The 21,311-nt window shown below is 38.9% G+C and overlaps 1 protein-coding gene across 1 annotated transcript; it reads right to left on the reverse strand.

The window, feature by feature from the left end:
• Nucleotides 1-1,673: 1,673 nt before the first annotated feature.
• Nucleotides 1,674-21,274, reverse strand: LOC118430024 (tyrosine-protein phosphatase non-receptor type 11-like). The gene is made up of 17 exons (XM_035840725.1): nucleotides 21,111-21,274; nucleotides 18,403-18,525; nucleotides 13,343-13,537; nucleotides 12,675-12,837; nucleotides 12,253-12,270; nucleotides 10,512-10,628; nucleotides 9,335-9,445; nucleotides 8,779-8,878; nucleotides 8,355-8,434; nucleotides 7,945-8,091; nucleotides 6,780-6,911; nucleotides 6,011-6,165; nucleotides 5,316-5,383; nucleotides 4,353-4,504; nucleotides 3,333-3,502; nucleotides 2,930-2,984; nucleotides 1,674-2,522 (listed from the first exon to the last, which is right to left on the reverse strand). Exons 1-17 carry the CDS (start codon nucleotides 21,122-21,124, stop codon nucleotides 2,481-2,483), a joined length of 1,842 nt encoding a protein of 613 aa, XP_035696618.1. The 5' UTR covers nucleotides 21,125-21,274; the 3' UTR covers nucleotides 1,674-2,480.
• Nucleotides 21,275-21,311: the final 37 nt, after the last annotated feature.

A 21,311-nucleotide genomic window follows, 5' to 3' on the forward strand; every position in this document is an offset into this window, starting at 1 on the left:
GTCTGGGGTGTACAGAGTTTCCAATAAAGTACAAAATGCAAATTGGATCAACAAGACTTCCACTATGAATAGAGAGAAGAGGAGAATATGTTAATGACTATAAAAAGTAAAACTTTAATTGCTGCAATAAGCATCCTGCACAAGTCTTCAATAAACAAATCAATGCCAATGATTCGACAGGAAGCCAATTTGAGACAAAACGGTTCAATCTAGCAACCTTTGTCAATGAATAACAAATATAACATCATATCTGTACCATGATAATAATAAAGGAACTTTGCATATAGAGTCCATTCCAAGACACCATGCGGATGTTTGTTGCCATTGTTTAGAATTGATTTTAAAGTTTTGTAATTATATGTCTAGGATATTTGATAATTCAGAAATATTTTTAAAAGTATTTGAACTTTATAAATATTTCCCTGGTCCTGTAAAACTTTGGAAATATTCATGGTGTGGAATTGGATACTTATAATGGTTTCTAAATAATGATAACAGCATTCTACCATTATTTACCATTTTCTACCATTTTCTACCATTTTTTGTAAATGGTTCAGTGGGCTGGGAAGATAGCAATTCACACATCCTTGCAAAGTATGGTTGGGTGCCATGCAACAATGGCCCACCACAAAGGATCCACCAGTGCCCAGCTGTGAAATCTAAAAATATACAGATGCAACAATAGGGCTTACTTTTATGGGGGCAATAAACTAATTTCACCATTTGGCAAAGTTTACAAATATTTGTAAATATTTGTAAACGTGAAATATTCACGCAGAAGTTGCACAATTCTTCTAAATAAAGATATTTTTTGTACAGTTACTTTCAAAATATTTCTAAAATATTCAAAGGAGTTAAAAAAGATGAGTATTTTCTTGGTCAATTTTTTTGAAAAGAATTTAATTATTGTGGCTCAGATATTCTTTTATTCAAAATAATTCAGACAAATTACAAATATCACCTAAAAACTCGCATGGTGACTTGGAATGGACTCTAACGTTGATAAAATCAGATGTAATTATTATAATCGTTCACCATCTTAATATTGTACACAGGTAGCACAGTCAAGCTTTCTAACAAAATGCTGCTTTTCTAAGGGTACCAAAGTCTGATCATGCAAAATCATGCAAGACTGATTATCAAGTGTTTTCTATACAGAGACTAACCTGGAATCCAGTCTCTCGCTGGCTCGGCCTTAAACCGTAGTTAGTGCAGGCTCTCTACGGGGCCAGGGAAGCTCCCAGCCGCCGGGGTAATCGGCCACACCCGGTAGTATTTTCACGCAGTTAGACTTTAGCCCAGGGGGTTAATTATCCGGCCTAGGTCTCTCGCTAGGCCGGCAATTAACCCCCCCTGGGCAAAGTCCAACCACGTGAAAATTCTACCGGGTGTGGCCGATTATCCCGGCGGCTCAGACCCACAGTGGCCCCGTAGAGAGCCTGCACTAAGTACGGTAGGCCGAGCCAGCGAGAGACTGGATTCCAGGTTAGTCTCTGTATAGAAAACACTTGATAATCAGTCTTACAGTCTTACAGTTATACAGAGACTAGACTTAGCATATTTTCATCCATGTTTGGCTGTATTATTCCAGCTGATGCAACCAACGGTCCACTTTGCAACACAAAGCAAATGCCACATTGTACAACATTCACAGATCCATAAAATTTACAAACAATAGTACAAAACATAACAGGTTAAGCTGAATTACCATCATATCGTAGTTCTTATATGCAATACATTCAAACATTGTTACAGAGGGATGTTAATGTTTGGTTTAGAGTTCACAAGAGAGAAAATACAGCTGTGCTATATATTGCCTGGATGCTAGAAGCTTCTGTTGACCAATGCGTATAGCCTAACAGACATGCATTATCAAACTATTAAACGTTCAACTTAGATCTTGATTTCTTAACTTCATCATAGATGTATATACATTAGATGTTGTCCTAGACTTGACACATGATTCTTGTACCCTATTGGACCAGATTAAAACATTTAACTATATTGTAGTCATCTGCATACTTTTAACAACATCAAAGACCATATATGGTTTACTCTTGAAATTTGAAAAAATAACTGTCTCCAAAAACCCCATTTAAGACAGTGAAATTTAAAAATTGATAATATATTTTTGATTAGTAATTTGAATTCATTATTTACCAAGTGGCATTCCTGCAAATAAGATTCCTGCAACAATACCAGCAAAATACCACTTAAAATAATTTCAAAATTAATACGCTTATCCGGTTGGCAATGATAACTTTTTTGTCAGATATCAACTTTAGCTGTCAGTCTGTCAATCTTATGGAATTTTTTTTGCCACAAGAATAAAAAAAGCTTATTGTCTCAACAGCTGTGATGCTCTTCTTATGTCAACTTTTACTGGTCAAAATGACCAGTTGAAAAATGCCATGTTTCGGTGCTCATACGGGTTTGGTGTGGTTGGTTGTAGTAAATTCCCAGCAGAGTCCGAGCGACTGTTATGTTGGCTTCTTGGGCACAGGAGGTTCACGGAAGTTTTGCTGTGACAACCAAGAAATTGGGATCTTACTACTGTAACACTCCAACTCAAATTCACCAATGTGGAATTGAGAAGCATGGTAGTATTGTTTACATGCACATCAGATCAAACTGCAAATCTGGGTTCTAGCCAGCGTCCGTCCTTCCGTCCTCTGACATAAGTTATGTAAAGATATAAAAATAAATGCCATAGAACCAAACAGAGTCTACTAGCAAAATTTGCCCCTCAAAATGCAGGAAATAGCATTTCAGAGGTTCTAGATGTCAACATTTTCCAGGGGTAACATGCTCCTGGGCCCCCCTATAGGATCGTTGTGCCTTTAGCTTCCACAGGATTTCCAAATTCATAATCCAGGGGACAGAAGTAAATTCAGGCTGGCTAGAACACTGCATAGTATTGATACTGCACCTTTTCTCTCAGCTTCCCAACATTCTCGTACACTGGTTTCTCTGGCTCTGGAGTCCTGTAGGTACAAAGAAATGAAAAGCGCAATGACAAAATTAGACTGCGCCACAAATGAAGTGAAATGGTGATTTTCATAGCCACTATGTATGCTTTGTATAGCCTCCAAGTTTTTTTCTTTTGTTTACACAGTTTAACAACAATATTATATAGAAGTGTGTACCTTAAGTATTAAATGAAATACAAGCTGATTTAAGGCTTTCTTGAGTGTTCTTTAAGTGTATGGGTCTTGTTTATTTCCAAAGACTCAGAGGAATGAAAGAGAAAACCATGCACTACAGGGGAGTAAAGAGTAAAAACCTCTAATAATTTGTTGTTATCCTCAGTAAGTGATTTCTACTATACTGACTGTGGGAGAGTCTTGGACTGTTCAGGTCTGGGTGCGGTTGGAGGTCCGGTTGAGACTGGTGGGATGGCTGGAGAAGTGGGGCCGGGCGGAGGTTTGACCAGTCGAGGGTCCATGCCTCCTGCATCTTCATTCGAGTACTTGATGTTCGTGTAGTCTCTTCCTGGAACTTTCTGTAAAGTAAAGTCAGTAAAAGTTGAATGCTTGATGCAAGGTGTCATTGATTTTTGTGTACCTGAGAGAATGTTAAGTTGCCATGGCTCATGTTCACAAACTTTAATGTAAGCGGATAGAAATATTCTGCCACATTTGAATGCATCAAATATTTGATTTTTTGCCCGCTGTATAATACTGGCATATGATTTGCACTTGCTTAGTTAGTGAGAGTGAGAGAAATTTCACAGCGGCAGCAATATGGAGACACTAAAAACAAGATCAGGACAGTAAGGCTTGAAATCAAAGAAATTACATTGTACATTGTATGAGGAAAATCTGACTGTCTAGGTTGAAACGGTCTCCCCAAATCCATTATTTATTAGCAAGACCATCAACATCTTGAATTATGTTTAACCAAACATGATGATAAAGGTTTTTAAAAAAATGATACATATCTAAAGAATATAACATGGTTATTCCTGGGCATTCCTTATCATAACATGGTGCATTCCTTATCACCCTCAGTCCCAGGCCAGATGATATGGAATATAGCATCACGGTGTTGCATCTTATTCATGTCATACCCAGGTAAGAAAACACTGATTTAATAGCCAAATTACTCATAAAAAGGATAAAAATTCAACGCATTGCTTCAACCTGCTGCAACAACTTAAAAAGAACATCAATTGAGGAAAATTTGAACAAAAGAATCACATTTCCTTGCAGTGGAGTGCGTTCTACTCAATCGATGGAAGCCTGTGTGATACAACTAAGAAGCCTGTGTGATACGGAAAATTATCACCCAGTCCAAAACACCCATATCGAGCGTTATTGTGGCCCAGGTATGACATAAAGTGAAAAACTGACCGTTTGTGCAGCTATTCTCTTGGACACTGTCTCGATGTGGTGCTGCACGGCCATGTACACAAACTTGTACTGAGCCTCCGTCTGCACCATGCCTGACCGCTGTGTTCGCATGTGTTGGATGGTCTTCTGGATGTCAATCTCACAGTCCAGACCTGCAACAGTTACATTGTACTCAATACCTTTCTACAACGGTACCTTATTTTTACGAACAATGTACCTAGCTGACTTTGTTGTACTTTGAGTACTTTGTTGGTGAGCATGTGACTGTGTTAGCGTTCTACAGATCCTAGCATGCACATATGTATATCTAAAAGTCTGTGAGCATTGTGCACATTCAAGTTGTATAATATATACAACCATGTAGAAGCATCTCCAAGCTTAAGAACGTACAACTTAAGGTGTGAAACTGTTCATCCACACTTCATGTATGCTAATGCGACTGTTTTGGGGCAGACTGTCACTAGACTAACACAGCACCTTAATAGTTATTATCATTACGTCTGTAGGTCCAGCTGGGTTTAGAAAGGTTACACATCTTAGAATTACATCTGGTCTCAAGCTTTCAAATAAAAGACATGACACCATAACCTGAGTGCACTTCTGAGACTTTTCACTCCCAGATGCTTACATATAGCTGCCTAAAGCTAAAGTTACCCATACATCTGAACAAGGGTGTTAACTTCCTTGATCAGAAAATGCATTGGGCCCAGCGCCCATCTCCGCTTCAAAGCCCTGGGCCACACATAGGTGCAAGCACTACAGCAGGGGGCTTCCACTTGTAGTGTAGTGTGTTTAGCTTCCATACTCATCCTCCTAGCAGAGACCTGGCTACAGCATCCAGTCTTCCTTGGTGGTCTCCCATCCAAGTACTGACTCGACTGCACGTTGCTTAACTTCCGAGATAAAAGGATCAGGAGTATTAAAGTGCCACGGCCATTGCCTCAATATAAGCGGCCTACTCACCAAATTTCTTGATCAGGTTGAGAATGATGTCAATGACGATGAATGTGCCAGTTCTCCCAATACCAGCACTAGATAAAATAAAGACATGGCAAAAGTTATTCATCATATGCAGCAGGGACTGGGGACCCATATTTCAGCACCAAGGACGTCACCCAAGGACAGATGGATGGACCTGCCGCCGGAAAGCCAACCCCAGAAAGTGTCAGTCAATGGGCTTGTGTTCACATAAGGATAAGACGTCTCAGATCTCCTGCTGGGCAGTTGTACATCCACCCTTGAGTTGGCGTATAACGAATCATAGAATAGCTGTTTCCCAATGCACAAAGTGAATAAACACGAAGGAAAAAGGCTTGTATGCCAAAGATGAATAACTTTGTCATAAATTGCTATTGAAGTGAGAACAGACATTTTCCGAAAGTGAATAGAGTCATTGAAATACATTTATTGACAAATATGTCAACAGGCTAGGATCGTCCAGACCATTTTCTGGTAATTACCATGTATAAACATGCACACACAATGTATAAACATCCACATTACTTTATGCCAAAATAGAGCAACTTGTGATGTTTGCTAATGAAAGCATACTGTATTGTCACAGTGGTAGATTTTACCCATATATAAATGTGGATTCCAGAGTAATCTGGAAAATAGCAGGGCCTGTTTAACTGCCTTAATAATGGTAATTAGCTTACCTGCAATGTACTACCATTGGTCCAACGTCTGGGATGTATTCCTGTTTGGTGTTGGTCTCGTGGAGAAAGTTTAGTACACAGCCGGGGTCCCCTGGGACCCCGTGATCAGGCCATGCCTTAAAATGGTAGTGGTAGATGGTGCGTGGGGGGTTGTTCTAAAAATAGACAATCACTACAAGGTAAGAAAACTGAAAATGGTTTTGATGTAGTTATGTAGCTTAAATTCAGTGGGTTTATATTACCTGGTGATACTGTTTACTGATTTATAAACATGTTTTGCTGTCACTATTATATAGTACTTAAGGCACAATACATTTAGCAATGTCAATTTGAAATTTTGGTTCCCTGATTTAGAAAAAAACTAAAGGTCAACATAAAAAAATAGCTGAGAGCTGAATCTATATTGCTTGTTACCCTGACAGTTCTAGGGAGCGTATAATTACATGGGTTGAGTGGCACATAATAACAAGGTGATGTGGGGTTTTAACTCTTTTTAATCCATGAGACACTACGTCTGACTCAGAGCCGGACCTCTCTCTGTCCCTGGCTATCCCTGAGTGACTCCCCCCCCTGCATCCCTAGGTCTATGTAGGTCATTTGTGGGCCAGACTAAGTATATACCCGTGAGCCCATCACACCTCATTAATTGTGATTATCATCATTGCATAGCATCATCATAGCTGAATATTATATTAAATATTGTTATTTTTTCCTTTTGAATCTTAAAATCCAGCTTATCCGGCTTAATAATGACCAAGCTATGCCATACCTCTCCCTCCTTTGTGACCTCGAGTTCCCTGAGGGTGTAGTCTGGGAAGTTGGTCTCGGACAGATGTCTGATGAGCAGGGTGCCGTACGACTTCTTGGTCCCCGGTTCAGGCCAGTACCTGGTACATTTGTTCTGTATGGGAGGAGGGAAATCTCACGATAACGTTCAGGCCAGTACCTGGTACATTTGTTCTGTATGGGAGGAGGGAAATCTCATGATAAGGTTCAGGCCAGTACCTGGTACATTAATGTTCTGTATGGGAGGAGGGAAATCTCACAATAAGATTCAGGCCAGTACCTGGTACATTTGTTCTGTATGGGAGGAGGAAAATCTCATGATAAGGTTCAGGCCAGTACCTGGTACATTAATGTTCTGTATGGGAGGAGGGAAATGTCATGATAAGGTTCAGGCCAGTACCTGGTACATTTGTTCTGTATGGGAGGAGGGAAATCTCATGATAAGGTTCAGGCCAGTACCTGGTACATTAATGTTCTGTATGGAAGGAGGGAAATCTCATGATAAGGTTCAGGCCAGTACCTGGTACATTAATGTTCTGTTTGGGAGGAGGGAAATGTCATGATAAGGTTCAGGCCAGTACCTGGTACATTCATGTTCTGTATGGGAGGAGGGAAATCTCATGATAAGGTTCAGGCCAGTACCTGGTACATTTGTTCTGTATGGGAGGAGGGAAATCTCATGATAAGGTTCAGGCCAGTACCTGGTACATTAATGTTCTGTATGGGAGGAGGGAAATGTCATGATAAGGTTCAGGCCAGTACCTGGTACATTAATGTTCTGTATGGGAGGAGGGAAATGTCATGATAAGGTTCAGACCAGTACCTGGTACATTTGTTCTGTATGGGAGGAGGGAAATCTCATGATAAGGTTCAGGCCAGTACCTGGTACATTTGTTCTGTATGGGAGGAGGGAAATGTCATGATAAGGTTCAGACCAGTACCTGGTACATTTGTTCTGTATGGGAGGAGGGAAATGTCATTATAAGGTTCGACTACTTCATTTAGTAAACATGTAAATGTAACTTAGTAACATATTTATCAAACAAACCAAGTGTTTCTGTTCCTCCTGACATGCTACAATGTAGTATTTGTTGCTCATATTTTGATCATGACAAGAAAGAAGCAACCAATCAGAACAAAGACTTTACCTTTCCCCTCTCTACCTCCTTGGTTGTCATGACGATGACCCTTGTGTTTTCCTGCCAGATCATCTTCCAGTAGTCGTTGACAGTCGCTGGGAGGCAGCCCTGTGTGGCAATGTACTGCTTCTTACGTTCACCATCCTCCCCATCCGGCTGTGGAGATATCATGGTGGGAATAGATCAGTTAAAGTCCCTGTCACACGTTCAGGACCTCCAAACAAAGAACAAAGGATAATGTGTACAGATAGGTACAATCATACATTATTTTGGTATCTCTTACAGACCTCTCTGTATCTAAAAAAAATATCTATATACATGTAATGCTCTGCTAAGGCAAATGTTTCACTGAATTTCTGTCAACATATAACCTAGGCTGCCCCTAAATTTTGTTGAAAATCATCGAGTACGAAACTTACCAGAACATAGTTGGCATTTATGTACTCTGCACAGGGGACATTGACGTCTATGTCCTTCAGTTTCACCCGAGTCTCATCAACTGGAGAAGATATCAATCAATTTCAGAGATACAGAACATATAGAGACAAATGTGCAATGTATGATCTGCATCATTTCACATTAAGCTGAAACCTGGCAAAGATATATATCGAAGAAAAAACATTATCAAATCTAAGAGGACAATTACAGTAATCACACAACTTTATTGAAAGTAGTAACACAATTATGTAAACTTTGAAGTATCATAAACAAGGAACATCCTTTATCAAAATTACATTGGATTGGTACAGTGTTATTAGGTGAAGGAAGACTATAGAAAATTTGAAATTATAGCAAATCTGACAAGTCTATTGTTGAGACTGAATTTCCATCATTAGCACCTACACGGCAGAATGTTCTTATATCTGTTCTTAGTCTTGTTCTCAGGTCGCGCCCCTTCCTTCCTGCTACGGGTGTCTGCTCGGCATTCCTGCTGCTGCAAAAACTACAGGGAGAACGTGGAGGATCAGAGAAATGCAGAAAAATAAACTGCACATGTATGCTTTCTCCTAAATATAAAGTATAAGTGTTCAGTTGGATGTTTAGTCAATTTCAAGAAAATACTAATTACGGTAGACTGTAGAGGCCTGTTTAATTCCACACTCCATTTGCATTTCGTGCAATTATCCGTATGGTGCAACAAAGCAAAGTTATACAGCTGGACCTCATTGGTTCAGTACTTTGGGATTCCGTGCAACAACAGAAGTGTGCAGTTTTCCATTGTGCAATTAAATGGCTTCTACGGTATAAAGAAAGTGCAGGTCTTTAAGTTAATCCTTAGTATCATTATTTCAAAATCTTTCATGATCAAAGGAAAAAGAGTCTTAAACAATCAAAATTTTTGTTCTTGATCTTTACCAAATGACTGGGCCAAGGATTTTCTATGTTTGCTAAAGATTACCTCAAACTCCTCCCAGAAGCCTGCCTTCCCCTCGTGAACCGGGTTGTCCTTCTGTAGCTCCTTGACTCTGTCCTCGATGCTGGAGGCGTTGATTCTGGTGGCATTGAAGGGCTGAAGGACACAGCAACAAAGGGACGATAGTGTCACTGACAAAAGGTTGTGGATTCTACATGAAACATCTGTTTTCAAGATCATATCCAGTTTCTTGAGTAATTGCTATTTGGCAATTATCTTAATACCTGAAACGACGTAAAGGGGTGATAAATTCTAGATTGAACGACTTAACAGCAAGGATCGAAATTAATTTTCCAGAATATGTGTACTGGTGCATATAAGCTATAATTCAGTGTAAAAGAATTACAAATCTTAATGCCTCTCTTCAGAACTTCTATCTGGAATTCAACAAAAAAGCTAACTTAAAAATTTGTAACATGCAATATGACAAACCTTTTATTATTTTTGTCTGACTTTTGAACAGTTGTGATACTTTTATGCACCTAAGCCCACACGAATTTCAAGGTGAAACAGGGCACAGTTACAGAGTTCAAAATTTGCTGTAAAGCTTCAATTTGGCATATTTGGGGTACACAAAAGTGCATAATTTACGCACCCAGTGGTTTCAGCCTTTAACAGTAATGTAGACTAATTCTACAAATACGTAGCATCCACAAGAACATTAATTCCTCTAGATCTACTGTGCAATATCATGCTTTTTTCTTTTTTGTTCTACATGTTGTTTTTGAAGGAAGCCCTACAAGCCAGAGATAAATAGGATAAGTGTAGTGAACTACAATAAGAATAAGAATAGTGAACTTATACGTCTTGGTTTCACTACTGAGCCATCTTTTACTCTTTATTTTTTTGTTCCAACTGTTTTGTGAAAGATGTCAATCAAGACAGGCAGAAACATAGTTTAAAAGGTGTTAATTATAAGTCCAGGGCTGTCTCCATAACCCGTAATTCCATACTGGGATGGAAATTTGCTTGTTAGAACAGAAAATAATATTACCATATCCATCCCAAAAATGACTTGAAAGTGTTGAAAATGTATTTTCATATTAGGCTTAAAATGACATTTTACCAGGAAAATAAACAACATGGGCTCCCAAACAATGAGTGAGACGGAAAAAACTTTAAGATGGAGACAGCCCTGGATAAATTCCATATGATGATATACCTGTTTAAGATGAACAACAGTCCCTGATGTCTCTACCATAGGGTTCTTCTTGTAGTGTTCCACCAGATCAGTCAGGCTGTCAAACTTCTCCCCCCCTCCAACATCATACTTCCCATCCTGGAGTTAAGCACAGCACAAAACAAGGGCACGGTGGTATATGTGCTTGCAATTAATACACAAAACCTGCAGTATGTCTTGATCTGATCTGTTGGTACAGCAGTGTGTTTACACATTGACATACACAAGGCATGCTGACCTGAGAATATGCCTTGTAGCTACATCCAATTTATGTTTTATGTACATTCTAAGGAAGATAAAATGTTACTGCAATAAATACCAGTACAAATTTCACTATCTGTTTTCATTGTGATTTTTCCAACATTTCTGAGCCAATGTATTTCAAACCACTTACACATTCAAAAGGATTTTGACTGTACTGTAAACTCTACTACTTCTACACTGAACTACTGTTTGATGCTACTCAGCATAGAACTATTCAGAAATGTGAAACATGTGGACAATCAGCAGTTATAAAATCCCAATTGTTGAATTTTCATGTTAAAATCTCACCCAACATAGCCTATAAAGCCATGACAGAATTTACTTCAATTTCTAAACATTTCAATACAACGATGTAAGGCTTTGTATCATCTCAACAACAAACGCTTCATGACTTTTTCATTTTGTTACAAAAATAAACACGCGCAGCTTATACTTTTGATCCATTTGATGCATAATCAGTCTGACGGCAAGAAGTACCTTGAGTTTTTCAAATGAAAGAATTCATCAATATTGTTGAATGACGTGCTTCGTACGTAATACAACAATTAATCTCATACTAGTATGTATACACCAAAGGGACACATTTGCATAATGTCACGAAAACAAAGCTAAATCCATTGACTATTCATCAGAAAAACACAAGCAGTTTAATGAAGCTAGGATGAAAATAACCTATTGAAAAGAACATGAATGCCTCAAAGTAACTTGTAACAAAGAAAATTGTATCAAAATCATTTATGGTGCAGCTATTTTTGCTGGTAACATTGCTTGCTTTTAAGTCATAAGTGCCAGAAATTTGAAATCCACTAAATTTTGAATAAGTCTCCATAAGCACGATTTGTAAAATTTCACAGCACAGCAGAACTGTAACAATGTGAAATCTACAGTTTCCAATATGATACCCCTGACGTTAAAGAAATATCAATCTTGTGAGCAGTATTTCTATATGTACATTGTAACAACCAAACAATAGGAAAAAACTGAGATATCACCAGTGCATACACCACCTCTAGCCAGAAGAAGATCACGTGTCCATGATATATAATGACCCTTTAGATTGTTAGAGGCATGCAGAAGAAATTGGCCATTGTTAAGGTTACATTCAACAGCAGGAGTTCTGAGTTGCCTTTTTTAAATGTTGGTATAGTACGTACATGAAAGAAATTATAAGATCGTCTAAAACTCTTAAAGTTTTAAAACCAACTTTTTCCAATTAGATCACGTTTTCTCAGCCATCTTATGTTTTCATGGTGCCAGGGAGTGGCCACAAGGTGTGGTTTTCAGACTAAGCAATTTGAAACTTCACATCTGTTGGAGACCAACACTGAAGGAATATGAATGCCTGTTGGAGACCCAACTCGTGCTTCTGCTACTGAATGCATGGTTACATAGTGGGGGTGAGTAAGGACCTGGCCCTTGGTATGTTAATGAAATGGTATCTAATTGAACAGATACTCACATCCAATGCCGATAATTTCTGAAATGGACAAAGATTGAGTTACCACTGGTAGCACGCTAACTTTCTACATCAGTAGGGCACAAGATCTAAACAAAATGATGGAATCTTTGGAAAAAAAAGAACAGATAGTTTTCTGAAAGGGAAATAAGGTTGATATCATAATAAAGGTGACAAGGAACAGTAACTGAACTATCAATTCCTGAAATAAGATCAAATGAAAGACTTGATTTGAAAACTTCCATCCTTGAACACAGCCCATGTTTGGGGGATTGGGTATGGGAACCCTCCTTGAATGAACAAGAACTGCAGGAATCCATCCCTGCGGTGTCACCAAAAATGGAGGGGGGGGGGTGGAGTCAAAACAGCACAACATGTCATCATTACATGCAAAACAAGGTTAGCATGCAAATTAGTGAACTTACCTGGTGCCTGATCATGACGTGAGTGATTTTGTCGTTGCAGCGCACAGACAGCACGAAGTCGCCAGGCTTGGACTGACTCTCGCGCACCAGGAAGCTGCCGTTCTTGCCCTGCTCCATCATCAATCGCTCCGCCTCCTTCCCAGAGATGTGGCCATGGAACCACCTGTGGCAAGATACTCCGTAAAAGTACAGTCAAAACTGCCCGAGAACACCACACATTTTTAGATACCAATTAAGTGTGGAAAGGTGTTCACTGTATAGACAGTATCCTTGTGTCAATGGGAATAATCCACTAAGGGACCAGCAACAAGTTGCCACATTGTCCTAGTGGTCCTTACCATATGTAGTACCCACAGCTACATAGAACTTGTATATGTAGTACCCACAGCTACATTGAACTTGTATATGTAGTACCCACAGCTACATTGAACTTGTATATGTAGTACCCACAGCTACATAGAACCTGAATATGTGGTACCCGGTGCTACATAGTCCTTGTATATGTAGTACCTATAGGTACATATAGAACTTCTCTCTTATAATTACTAGAGTCTTCTAGGCAAGGGCCTAATGGTCAAGCATTCTGTAACTGTTACAGTTACTAGTATGATCATCTTTAATAATTGTGATATGAAACATGAGCGTAACAGTCAAATCAAAACCCTGACCTCTCAGTTGTTGGATCTGCAGAATTGAGAGGAAACTTCAGCTCGATGATTTCTCCGTTCTTCTCTCGGAGCTGGTTCTGATTCTGCGTGTAGTGTTCCACAAGTTCCGCCAGCGTGGCAAACTTCTCCCCGCCATAGAGGTCGTAGAAGTCGCCCGTGTTCTGGATCTTGATGTGTGTGACTTCACTCTGACGCCTGAAGTAGGTTCAGAAATATCAGATATAACTGTTATGTTTAACCATCATTCTGTTGCGTTTGTACCAGCTACTGTGCTGACAAAATATGTAAAAGAAATTGTGATTGCAGTCATTTTCTTTTTCTGAAACCTTGCCTTAAATTGTGCAATGGGATATTGATAATTGACCAGAATATAATTTGGGAAATGGAATTTTTATAGAAACTAGTGAAATCAATATGATATATAATATTAATAGTAGACAGTTTGCCAAATATGCCTGTTAATGTACAATGTAACAGTTACCTGGCAATGGGATTATTTTTCTTAACATAACATGTCATTGGCTTTGTAATGAAAGTAAGCTTAAGGATCAACCGGTAGAAATTCCTACTTACTTTTACAAATGGTAATTAGTTAACATGCAAGAATGATTTGAAAAATCTGGGATCATGGAGGTACATGTGTATGAGGTCTTAGAACTCTAGTTACACATTATTTGTTACCTTACCTTACCTTACCTTAGCAAAGAAAAATTCACCTATTACACACTCAGACTACAATTACAGCTCAAAGAATGTGAAGCTGTCAAAGCTCTTCAACAACCATTTATTCATGAACCCTGAAACCAACTGTAGACAGGCAAATCTTTATTTAGAAAATACTGCATGTATATAACAGAGCTATCAAATTATTATTCATGGATGTTGCTGTGAAGTGCAGTTTTTCATAATGTAGTGTACAAAATATACTGTGTTTTCTTGATGATAACCAGGTGATTTTTAATTTCAGTGCAGAGGGGGTTTAGCTGCTACATTAACTTTGAATCAACACATAGAACTGAAAATACAAGATTCTGGTATTACTAAATACTGCAGGTTGTATAATCTCCAAGCAGATCCTACGGTGCCATAAAATAGTATCAAAGCTGGCCAAGGAGTATAGCTGGTCAAAGGGAGTCAAACTGGCACCGGAGGGTTTGATACTATATTACGCCACCGTGGATCTGCTTGGAGATTTACAATACAGGTTGTAGGCTGTGGGGCAGCGTGTTTGACTTACTTAGATATTACATAAAAGCACATACATGTAGTCCTCTAGCACAGTCATTCAATACATGTCACATGTTTTGGAAAAATTACTTTATGAAATAAAGCCAAGTTATACAAACATACGTGTAGGGCTCCTCAACATTGTAAAAAAAGGAAATTAGCATTTTCTAACTTATTAAATTAGCAGTATCTTACTTGTTTTATTAATCAAATAAGTCTTGCATAAACGGATTATAAAGTTACAACAGAAAATTAAAGTGGCATTATCACAGGTTGACCCTGACTTCCTAAAAGCCAAACAAGAATCTCAAGTTACAGGTGCCTTTCATATTTGGCAAGCTGTCAAGCCATAATAATTTACTGGTATTCAGAGCTCTGTAAATATTCCTTTCTATAGTGAAGTTTATAGAAAAGCAAACATAAAAAAACGAAAAGAGGAATGCAAACTTCTTATAGAAAGACAACACATACTGTAAAAGTAGAAATATTTGTGTACTAGTATACATATGTTTGCATTTTTCACGGGGACCAGTCTATCACAAACTTAAAGCTACCATAAATTCTAACATTTTCCCTTTTACAACTGTAAAAAAAAAACCTGGGGTGTTTCATTTTCTTGCTAAATCAAATCTCCGCCAACATTTCCTATTTTGGTCATCAGTGTCAAGAGGAAGTTCAGGAACTGTAAAAGTAAGGGACCGTACGGCATTTAGCGAGGGGGGAGGGCCGGTCGCCAGGGGGGGGAGGGCCAAGCAAAAAAACATTTTGCCAGGGGGAGGGCCTAGCAAAAAAATTTTGACTTGGGGGGAGGGCCAAGCAAAAAAAAAATAGCTTGGTCTGCCAGCAAAATATGTCCCTTAAAATCCAAGAAACGGCGTTTCAGAGGGTCAAGATTTCAAAATTTTTCTGGACCTCTGCAAGGGATCGCCCAAGGTTGGCGCTCAGGACACAGTGAAAATGCGAAAGGGAGGGAGCAGGGCTTTTGCATGACGCCCTCGAAAACCTTTTTCACTTACAGAAATGTTATCAAACTCTAGATTAGTCTGCCAGCAAAATTTACCCCTGTCTTATTGCCCTCAAAATGTAAGAAATGGCGTTTCAGAGCTCGAGGGTAAATATTTGCAAATTTCCCTGGATCCCTTTTGACGTGACCGACCTCGCACCTTTGATGACCGACATCGTGATAATGTGTTAGGGGGGATTTAATTTTGTATTTCTAAATTGAAATGCCATTAAAGTTAGCTTTGTTTGTCAGCAAAATATTTCCATCAAACTGAAGGAAATAGCTTTTAAGAGGGTCAAGATTTCAAAATGGTTCAAAATTTTCCCGGACCTACCTTGCGATTCTTCGTGCCTTTGGCGCCCGGGACATGGAACGTCGTTCTAAAAAAGTTGAAACCCTCGTATTTTTTTTTTCGTAGAAATGTCATCTAACCAGCAAATTTTCCCATAAAAAAGCAAGGCAGGAAATCGTGGCAAAAAAGCGTGGCATTTCTAAAAGATCTCCTGCAAGTCTGCATTGTCACGCCCGCCCGCGGGCGGCTAGAGAGAGGCAACCGGTCTACCCTGCCGTGGGAACTCAGCGTCACGCGTCGGCGCCCCCCTCCCCACTACAGTTTTGGTTAGTCGAATCGTGCTGTCGTTTTGGTTTTCATTCCCCCCCCCCCCGATTTACCGTAAGTTATTACCACCACAGAACCAAGAAAAAGTCCAAAATATATGTAAATTGAAAATAATTTCCGTCAAGCCGCTCAAGCCCGCGAGCTTGCAATACGTAAATTTAGGGAGCGGGGCGCGCGCCGCTTCGTGGCGCAAATCTACTAGAAATCCAGATACAAATGCTTTTTTATATATAGGTGTTGTTTTAATATCAAAACAATGAAATAGCTTCTATAAAGCAAATATTTATGCCTCTATGAAGCAGATATTTATCCCTATATTAAGCAGATATTTTGAGCCATTCTGTTTTCCTTTTTTTTAATAGGGGTGAGAGATCTGCTTCGCGATGAAAATCATGAAAAGGTATGATATGACGCAAAGCATATTTACAAATGGGAGTGCAGTGTTTTATTGGCATCTTGAATATTTTTTTCAAAGTTGATAGGAAGGGGGAGGGCCAAGCAAAAAAATTTTGACTTGGGGGGAGGGCCTAGCAAAAAAAAATTTTACCTGGGGGGAGGGCCTAGCAAAAATTTTTTGACCCGACCCTCTGGCGACCGGCCCTCCCCCCTCACTAAACGCCGTACGGTCCCTAAGAGCTTTTGTTGCCCGGGCAGCTGAAGGGCTGTTGCACACACTTTTAATTTTTACTATCCCACTCAAGACAATGTTGTTAATTTTCATTGTTATATCTGAACTTTATGCTTACAAAATCATGCACTGAAGTGTTTTTTTTGTTGGAAGGGGTGAATATTTTCTCTGCCCCAATAAGCCATTTCCACCCAAGAATGGAAGGGTCTAGTAACAGCCCTATGAACAGGTCCAAAGACCACAGCAACACAGCTATGTCTCAGCAAGTTCACTATAATAACACTTCCTCAATTCAACAGTTGGTACATGTGTGTTAACAAACATTTCTGCCAACCAAATGCTGTCGGTAAAGCCTTGTTAAACACTCAATTTATACAATTTATACTCTATTCCTCCTGTTCACAGCTTCCAATTTCTGAACATTGTCAGTTCAAATAAGCATATTAACTGAACATTGATAAACAACATTCTTGAACCACATACTGTACATGATGTAGGGAATTGTTAAGGCTACAAACATCAGTTACAATAGTATTACATTACATATGCATATATAGTTCTTGAAGGTTTTATATGAAGACTGCTCCTTTCTATTGACTGATTGTACTAAAAAGAGCTTTGACAGGATTTTCCAAACCTTTGATGTTTAAACTGTAGAAAGGTGTGTGACATTGGATGTACTGTAAAACTTTATCAGTCATCAGCCCTCAGGCACTACCCTTTGTTACACAGCTGTACATGTATGTTACAAGACTGTGGGAACTTGGGAAGTAATTTGAGTAACAGATGTCATTCATGTCCATGCGTCAACACCGCAGATGTTGAAATACAAAATCACAATGTTTTCTGGAAAATCTATACTTAAGAACTGAGAAACCAAAGACAAATAGTCTTAAGAAATCATCTTATATACATATAGGACAACATCGGAATGGAATCAACTTAGCACATGAGTCACAAACTGTCAGTACAACCAAGATGTTTTTACGAAACACATGCAAAACTCAACATATGGCACATGAGCTACTCAATGCACATGCATCTTATTATGATATTTTGTAAGATGATTGTTAGTAATTGTGGGATATTGTTATATGCCATGTGTATGTTATGCCAAGTGTCAATGCTTTATGCGTAATTTTGTTACTCCTGGAAGAGTAACAGGGCTCGAAATACTGTAGCTAAAGTGTAAAGTAAAAGAGTTACAGGGCTCGAAATACTTTTTTCTGCATACCTACACTGGTGCAGGTAACATTGAAATTACATGCACCAAAGAAATTTTACCTGCACCTTCTCAATTTTGGAAGTATGGATCATACTAAAATTGTTCAGGAACCATTGCTATTTTTTTTCTTTTAAAGTTTATACATGTAGGTGGTAACATTCAATGTAGCTAATAACAGTCCACCTACACCTACATCATAGGACATCTATGTATAAAACCCAGTACTAGTACATGGACCAGTGCAGGTAGACACCAAAAATACCTGCACAGCTCCAATTTTACCTGCACTAACTTGCATATACAGGTGGTATTTTGAGCCCTGGAGTTAATAAAACAAGAACAAAAGTACCAACCGTACCTGACCGACAGGGTGAAGTCCCCAGGCTGAGATTTACTGGGCCTGGCCAGGAAGCTGCCGTCCATCCCCCGGTCCAGGAGAAGCTGCTCCGCCTCGATTCCCGAGATGTTGGGATGGAACCACCTGGGGTAGAGAACATCATACTAGTAAAATAGATCAGACTTTTGGCAATACAAGGTGAGCACCAGGCATTTAATGCTCGTGTAGTACTGTAAATGCATTTACGTTCGCAGGGATTTAATTTTGCGGTAGCGGGAAAAGGACTTTTTACCTCCATGAAAAAATGGAGGTATAGGTTTTGGTCTGTCTGTGTGTCTGTGTGTCTGTGTGTCTGTCTGTGTGTGTGTCCGCATATTTGTGGACATCATAACTTGAGAACCTCTCGATGGACTACGATGATATTTGGTATGTGGGTAGGGGTTGGGAAGACGAAGGTCAAGGTCAATTTTGGGCCCCCTGGTGTGTGACCTTGGTACTGCAGCAGAACTCCAATTTTTGTATCTTTTTATCTGGACATGCTATGGTCTTGATTTCTTGGTGGCAGATAGCTTTTGATGTAAGGAAGAAGTGGTGTATATTTGGACCCCCTAGCAGCTTGCTCTGGAACTGCAGGAGCATTTTTGTCAAAATCTTCCAAGAAGCATAACGGAACATAGGAATGATGAATTTCCATGATATTTGGTATGCAGGTACATGTAGCAGAGATGTACATAATGAAATCAAAATTATACAAATTTGGACTTCATTTATATTTACAGTGTTTTCCAATATATCACTCAAATACATGTTACATATGTAGTTTGTGGCAGGCGGAAGTTAAGCAGATACTAATTATGCAAATAAGCCCCTAATTTGCATAATTAATTTGAAAGTGTCCTAATTTTTCTTATTTCGTGTAGTAAATGATTGGTCTGTCAACACTGTGACCTATGTAAGTTAAAGGTGTACATAAGCAAGCATAAATTATGCTAATGTGAAAGTCATTTGCATAATCAGAATATTTCATGGAGGTATGAGGTCTCCGAACTCTAGTTGAGGTGGTTTTAAGTTTGCGGAAGCACCGTGCAAGTTGTAGTCTCTTATTGCCATGGCAAAATGTTCGCGGCGTCTTTACTAAGTTCGCGGTGAAGCAGCCACCACAAATTTAAAGTTTTTGCATTTACAGTAGATTAGACTTTTGGTAATACAATGTTGAGCACCAGGCAGCAAATGCTGGCATAGTATGCATCACAAACATGTTTTATTATGGAAGCTCATCTGTGTTGGTAGTAATCATAGTACAATGCTTAAGTTTCTTCCAACACAAAGGTATACTGTTATTTACACAGATCAAATTTTCAACGACCACTGCCAACTTCTTTAGGATCATTACTGATGACCAATCAGTTAATCACTTCAGAATGTAAACATGTTTTATAATAAACTCAATGCAAAGTAGTAATGCAATATACATGTACTGAACTGAATACAATATTTCAATCTGTATCATAACATTGATACACATCATACAGATGAGGCTTTGCTTGTCAAAAATATATTTTCAGCATCGTGATTTTTGAGAAACCAGAACATTCAAGTTATTTCATAATTTGATATAGTGGCCACTATTATGTAAAATTGGTGAATATACATGTGTATTGAAACACTGTTACGGCTGCCTGTAATTCCAGTTTTTCTAGAACAAAGCAAAACCGCCATTTCATTAAGACAAAATTGCAGGTAATTTGTGTGATTTCATCCATTATTCACAGGCTGTGCCGATGAGCGCCAATTAGCTCTGCATGAGGGAGAGAATTCAGGGTCAGTATGAAGTAAACCAAATTCTCCACATATCTCATATGTTAAATCATGAGTTATACTAAAGTCTATCAACATAAAGTCCGTTAAACTAAGTTCCCCATTCAAAAATTATGCAGGCAACATACAGAAAACAAATTAAATCTGGGGCCTGACCTATCCTGCCAATTAGAGTGATTAGACGTTTTTAGGACTAAGTTAAAACAATACATGAGGAAATGGTGTGCTTGTCCTAAGATTTGTAAAAAATTTCCTTGAACCTGTAACGTGGTTTAATGTTTGCCCCGAATTACAACATATAGCGATGATAATTACAGCCTACCACAAGCACTAGAGATCTCATTCATAACTCAAATCACGAAAATGTCAGTAACAATAATATTACCACAGCTAACCACACCCAGCCTAAATCATGGCACATATCACGTAAAACGGGGGTCCCGTGCTCGAGGAGGTGCCTCGACCACGTTAATCAGCCTCATTACTCATAATGGGTACCTACTGGCTGGCAAAATACACCTGGTGATTATTATTATTATTATTATTATATCACTGTGGTTGGACAAAGATTATGTGAATAAAATTAACAGAACTTCAAGTTGTTTGGACAATTTACATTTTTTCATTAAACGATTTCAATCTTTTTTTTAAATCGCTATCAATCACAGACCGCACAGACAGACACAACATCAATCTGCACATTCGGATGCGATTGATATCAGAGCTGCCTTCTTCTTTTCGCGCACAGAATATTAAACTTTCGGTTCTGACACTTTTCATGGGTGTTATCTGTCAAAAAGCACCGCCCAAGTCTTCAACAGAAACCATCGTTTCCTCAACGCCACAGAGGTTTTTACAACAAACTAGAAAGTTGTCAACAGTTTCTATCTACTCTAGACGTCACTACTCACCTTCTAGACCCCATCCTGGTTTTTGAAGACGAGAAAAATTGCGAAATATGAGAAAAGTCCTCAGTCTTACACAGCTGGGCTCACATCAGGAAATGGACAAACTGCACAGCCTCGTTCCCGCGCTGCAACCTTTGACCTAACAAAGTTTCAACGCTTCTACACGCAATAGATATTAGTAAAGTAAATAACAGTTCTTCAAAT

This window comes from Branchiostoma floridae, chromosome 14 (genome assembly GCF_000003815.2).
Source record: "Branchiostoma floridae strain S238N-H82 chromosome 14, Bfl_VNyyK, whole genome shotgun sequence".
Lineage (NCBI taxonomy): Eukaryota > Metazoa > Chordata > Leptocardii > Amphioxiformes > Branchiostomatidae > Branchiostoma > Branchiostoma floridae.

Coding starts and splice junctions, on each gene's coding strand:
- LOC118430024 (XM_035840725.1), bottom strand. Junction 12,838..13,342: donor GCAGATCCAACAACTGAGAG/GTCAGGGTTTTG, acceptor ATCTTGCCACAG/GTGGTTCCATGGCCACATCT. Junction 2,985..3,332: donor CAGTCCAAGACTCTCCCACA/GTCAGTATAGTA, acceptor TTGTACCTACAG/GACTCCAGAGCCAGAGAAAC.